Below are 5830 nucleotides of genomic sequence, written 5' to 3'. Positions count from 1 at the left end.
GACCCTGCCGCAAGCCGGGCAGGGCGCGCGCGAAACGCGGAGCAGGCGTCCCAGCACAGGGCCCGGGGCAATTCGGAATCGGGGCCGGCCCCCGCGCGGTCCCCTGACCCGGACCATGCATGATCGGCGCGCGCGGTACCTTTTCGCGCCTTGTCCCTGGGCTGGCGCAAGGTCTGGCCTTCACCCTTCCTTGGACGAGCTTCAGCAAACTTAACTCGCGCGTCGAAGCCTGAGGCCACAAACTCACCGATGCATATTGGACTCTCGCTGGAAGGGCAGCTTCGCCCTGTTCGTTCGCTCGCCGCCAGTCACCCGCGCTCTCAGTCGCCGGTCGGCGCTGGCGCACACAATTGCCAGCAATTTGGAATCTCCCCCCTGTGTTCGGTCCTCAGCTAAGTATATGCTCAGCCGGGCGGGCGCAGATCCTCGAATTCGTCCCCTCAAGGCACGATCAGCCTCGATCAGCAAGCCCAGCCGCCCCTCTCCCTCAATTACACGTGCGAGCGAGCTGGCGAACGCCGTCCCAAATCCAATGGACGCGGCGCGCCGAGCCGCTCACGCGTCGATCCCGATCACGATTCAGCCTAGGCCTGGATGGACGCGTCCGCCGAGCTGGTCACGCGGCGTTGGACTCGGGAGTTGGCCTTGAGTTGGCCCCAAGTGCGCACGCCGCTAGCCTGAGCGCTAGCCACTCGCCCCTCCGCACAGCCTGAGGCCGGCCCGGGCGGACGTCACGAGACGTCAACCCTGCCAGCGGTCGCCGCCTAAACGCAAATTAAGCGTTCTACATCAGGAAACACGGTAACTGCCCTGGTAGCGCTACAGGAGCATCTATAGCACTCATAGCTCTGTAGACAAGTTGCCCGATATATAGCGCTACAGAGTGCTATGGGAGCATATGCCAGTGCTATGGTAGAGCCCCCATAGCGGTGCCATAGCACTCCCATAGTCTTATATATCAGCCTAAATATACTGCAATAAGAGACAAATATTACTGCCCCTGCCCCACTACTGGCCAACTGAGAAGGCACAGGAGATAAGGCAAGGGACACTTTGAAGGCTTAATGGGTTACTTAAGATTATGATTATTACTTACTACTAAATGGCAACTGTGGGACTTGAACCAAAGACCTTGTGAAAAATCCACAAATAACAACGGAGTAAAGCAGATGGAATCAACTAGACCAAGTAGAGAATAGAACATATTCTTTCTCAGTAACTATAATGTGGCCTGGAACTGACTTGATGCTCTGACTATTTTGTCACATACCTTCTACTTGTATCCCAACTAGTCCCTTCAGCTATGTATGATATTGGTAGTGAATATATACTCACTATTCTTCAACTTTTATACAAACTTCTAATTTTTTATATGAGGAAATAGTATTGTGAATAGTTAGGAGCAATGGATTCATAGTCATTCATACTCTAGCTAGTGATGTTGGTAGCGCTATGGTAGCTGGTGATAGCCAGCAGTAAATACTACAACAGTATTCATATCTTTGATACTGATGTCTATAGCGCTACAGAATGCTATGGAGTTTCAGAAGATGTCTATGGTAGCGCTATAACAGCTATGAGGCCATACATATCTTGGCTGGCAGTTCCATAGCCGAATCCGTGTTTCCTGATGTAGCGGCGAGTCTAAACTCTAACACGCCGCCGCGCAGTTGGCATTGGCACTTACTTGTGTGTCAAATCGCCCGCATCCGTCGGCGGGCACCGGCAGTCTGGCACCTGCCGCCGCCGGGGAGTTCCACGTACTTGGATCCCTGACAAGGAGCAACTTGCGGGGGGTAGTTGACGAACGAAGATCAAGCGCAGGAGGAGAAGGGGAAGGGGCTCCGAGATGAACCGCATGATCTGCGACACCGAGCCAGGCTCGCGCTGACGTCAGCCCAGCGCGCGCCGGACGAGCCTGTGTGGAGCGCTGCGAACCGTGACCGGCGCGACGGGTGCGCGGAATTCCGGTCTAGAAGGCGCGCGGGGGGACTCAGGCTGGCGCCAGTGGCGCCGGCTGCGGCGAGCGAGCGAGCGCGGTTGTCGGGGTGCACAGAACGCGGAAAATGAAGCTGCAGTCACGGTGTATTGTATGCTTCTTTGTGTGCTTTCCCGGAGAACAGATTTGGCATGGTAACTTCAGTGGCGCGTTTAGGTCACGGTTGACAGTGGCGATTCCGAGGGAGGCGGATGGGCGCAGGGATAGGCGCGGGAGAACACGGTGCATGACGCGTGAGGAGAATAAGCGTAGACGATCCCAGCGCGGACGCAAGGACAGTAAGAAATGCAGAAGTATGAGTGAAGGGCCGTAAGTAGCGCCTAAAGCCAGACCTCAGGCTAGAGGCAGCTTGAACGGCGATGTTCGGAGCCAGAGCCAGCTCACGAGATCGAACCGTGCTGAACCAGAGAGAGAGAGACCAACTTGAAATAAGCAAAAAAAAAAAAAAAAAAAATCATGGACAGTACTACCTTCGATCGCTATTATTCGTTTTGGTTCCCGCTAAAACTTGACTCGAAGCCGCTTTTATACCTGACCTTAAAACAAGGGTTACAAGACAATTAGTTGCTGGAGAAATACATACGTTCACATACCTTACTAGTACACGCGTGGTAAGTACCCGCATCCTTCGTCGCAGCACTGTTGTCCATTGAAAATGTAGGTACAGCGACTTTTAGTAGTAAGCACCGACATACAAGTCCGGCTCGAGGAGAGAGGTGCATTTTTGCCGAAACAACTTGAAGTTCGCGGCATCTGCTTTTGGTGTAAGTTTCCCCGGGTGTCGCAGGGAGCAAACGAAAGCCTTACGTTGCGCGACCGCGAGCTCGAAAGCGAACGAGTCGCGGGAAGGGCCAACTGAGGCAGAGACGTCAACAACTTATCATGACCATGATCCAGCAAAAGATCGAATAGAACACTCACCTTCAGGCCAAATTATTTACAGCCCGGGGTGGAGCCTCGAGCTCTCGTCATACTAGGCCACTTTCGGCCTCAACAAGAATTCAGAGATGTCAAGACAAACCACAAACATTTATTTGTTCACATAAGTACTCGGTTCGCCGGAGGCCTTCCGGCTCCATTCCTTGCAGCTTGCTGCCAGCGCGCCATAGCACCTTCTCATAATTCCGTCTCAACATCACTGCTTGGACTCTTCGATATGCAATGAGCACAATACTAGTCCAAACAAGGAAACGACTTGCCAATGTCGACATCGACCCGCTCCTCGAGGCTCCAAGAATCTATTCAAAGTCCATCTCCCGCAAGGTGTCCCAGTCGCCCAGGCCAAAATACTCCGGCAGCTTCTCCCAGCACTTGATGCGAGCGGCTCTGGGCGCTCGCTTTGCCTTCTCCACACACACACGTTACACATTTTCTGGTCCCACACATTATCCCACCTCTCCAAGAAGCAGAGCACCTCATAGGGAGCTGAGAGCAGCTCGAGAAGAAGTGCCTTTCGTTGCGCGCTGCATTGAAGATTGTGCAAACAGCCGTCCCACGATATTCCAGATTCCGGGCTTAACGAAAGCAATGGTGTTTTGTGATAGCGGCGGCGGAGGATTTTGTTGCACGCCTTCAAGTAATTCAACTGGTCCTCTTGGTTGTTCAAGTTCAGTAGATATTCGTCTAAGTCCTGTAGAGTATCGAGAGGAGGAAGGAAACCAGGATATCACATACGTCTGGTTCTCCCGCCTGCGCATGGATAAGGCCATAGAATGCAAGGGGGAGGATGGAATAGAGCCCGACTTCGCGTGCAAGGTTGATGATTTGAACATTGAATTCAGTCTCATCGGTGTGGGCTGGGAGGGATATGGCGCCTGAGCCTAAACACGGACAACGATCGTCATCGTATTGCGCAAAACTGCTCGGAAAGACGTCCTTGAGCACCTTCACGCAGCGCTTTCGGAAACCGGCGATGTCGTATTTCTTGCTGAGACGCAGGACCGCGCGCAGCTCGGGCACAGATGGGGCGCTGTCCGCGCCGCCATCGTGGAACCACCTGCACAAAGTGGAGTAGTTTTGAGTCAGCCTGAGGGATTTGCACTGGCAGACGTGACGGGCGGTGCTCACTCTTTGGGAAAAATCGCCCGGAGGAGATACTCCCAGTCCTCACTCGTATCCCCAAACAAGACCACGACAGGGCATCGCTCAACCAAAGGCTCTTCTAGAGGTAATGGGAGAGAGAACATATCGCGAAAGACGGGCGAATGCATTGCGAGGACCGATTTGCTCAGGCGGAATTGCATGGACTGAACGTGCAAGACAACGTTTCCGTCGTCGAACCAGAAGTCTTTCGAGCGAATAACCATGGAGCGCCGGTCCTCGTCGTCTGTTCTTTGCCGCTTCGAGGGTGGTTCTGACATCGACATGAAGTTTCTGGACAAGGAAGTCACGATGTGACCAAGAGTTTTTACTTGACTGTCGTTATGTAAACGAGGATCTTTGCTGGTGTTGAGCGGCCTCGAGAACCATCTCTGTATTATACACGCTAACGGAAACAGTCGAATGCGCTCAAAAAGTTACTCAAAGTCCATCTTTTGCAACGTCTCCCAGTCTTCCAAGCCGAAATACGATGGCAGCTTCTCCCAGCAGTCTTTGCGAGCGGTTTCGAAGACTTCTTGGGCTTTGGTTACACAACCTTCGCACATGCGTGTATCCCACTGATTGTTCCACACCCGCAATATCGAGGCCACCTTATCGCTCTGCGAGAGCAGCTCAATCAAGATCTCTTTTCGTTCGGAGCTACAACGAGATGGGCTCGTGCATGCATCCCAAGATATTCCCGACTTTGGAGCCAGCCACTTCAATGGGGTGTTGGTGTAGGAGCGGACCATTTTGATATATGCTTCCAGGGAAACGCGGCGATCCTCTTTGTCGGTCATCATCACCAGGCTATCTCCATGAATCTGGCAAGCGTTGAGTAGACGATATCCGGAGCAAATTTGCTTACCCCTTCAGAATAGTGGATAAGGTTATAAAAGGCAGTGGGGAGGATCGAATAGAGGCCAAGTTCCCGAGCCAGGTTGACGACTTGAACGCAAGCTTTGGGTCCGTCGTCATCATTCACACAGATATTGGTCCAGGACTTTATCACGTTGTCAAACTGCAGAAGTTTGGTGGGAAACTCTGCCTTGAGACGCTCCACACAGTGTTTTCGGAATCCAGCAAGGTCGTACTTCTTACTGAGACGGAGAATCGCAGAAACTTGGTCTACATGGGGATCTCCGAAAGCAAAACAGCTGTAGGCACACGATGAATGAGTAATAGGGCAACAAGGGATTGAATAGCGCGGCGCACTCTTTAGGGAAAATTACACCAAGGAGATGCTCCCAATCTTCACTTGCGTCTCCGGGAAGAACCACAACTGGACAACCTTCACACAGCGGCTCGTTTTCGGGAAGCGAGAGGGAAAACATGTCACGAAAGATGGGCGAGTGCATGGAGAGGATCGATTTGCTCAGGCGGAATTGGGTTTGTTGGACTTGCAAGATAACATTTCCGTCCTCAAACCAGTAATCATTGGAGCGATGGATGATGAGCGGGTGGTCGTCCTCATCCTCGTCCATGTCCCTTCTTTGCCGCTTTGCAGGTGGTTCCGAGTCTGAGGTCGACATGTGAGTACTTGACAAGAGACGTGACGTTGTGACGAAAGGATTTGACACCACCTCCGCCGTCAGCTAGCTCTATCTCTGTCAAAGACCAAATGCGTTCTGGCAGAGGTTGGCCTCAATCAAGGTCACTTTTGCTCCAAGTTACACCACTCCGTCTTCTTCAAGCTATGGATTGGCGAGCCTCTTGTCGAATTCAAGGTATGATTATGAAGAGCTCGAACGT

The 5830-nt window shown here is 52.6% G+C and overlaps 2 protein-coding genes across 2 annotated transcripts; both read right to left on the bottom strand.

Annotated features, from left to right (window-relative positions):
* Positions 1-3622: 3622 nt before the first annotated feature.
* MIND_00882100 (BTB domain-containing protein) lies at positions 3623-4365 on the bottom strand (the record flags this gene model as incomplete). The annotated part of the gene is made up of 2 exons (XM_037365475.1): positions 3623-4025; positions 4067-4365. The coding sequence occupies 2 exons, from the start codon at positions 4363-4365 to the stop codon at positions 3623-3625; spliced, it is 702 nt and encodes a 233-aa protein (XP_037218717.1).
* Positions 4366-4515: 150 nt separating this feature from the next.
* Positions 4516-5622, bottom strand: MIND_00882000 (BTB domain-containing protein; the record flags this gene model as incomplete). Its single annotated transcript, XM_037365474.1, has 3 exons — positions 5294-5622; positions 4947-5235; positions 4516-4902 (listed from the first exon to the last, which is right to left on the bottom strand). Exons 1-3 carry the CDS (start codon positions 5608-5610, stop codon positions 4516-4518), a joined length of 993 nt encoding a protein of 330 aa, XP_037218716.1. The 5' UTR covers positions 5611-5622.
* Positions 5623-5830: the final 208 nt, after the last annotated feature.

The sequence above is a fragment of the Mycena indigotica genome (genome assembly GCF_014461135.1).
Source record: "Mycena indigotica strain 171206Taipei chromosome Unknown Mind.scaff0007, whole genome shotgun sequence".
NCBI classification, from domain to species: Eukaryota; Fungi; Basidiomycota; class Agaricomycetes; order Agaricales; family Mycenaceae; genus Mycena; species Mycena indigotica.
The sequence above is the reverse complement of the archived record's forward strand: the minus strand, read 5'-3'. Positions and strand labels throughout refer to the sequence as shown.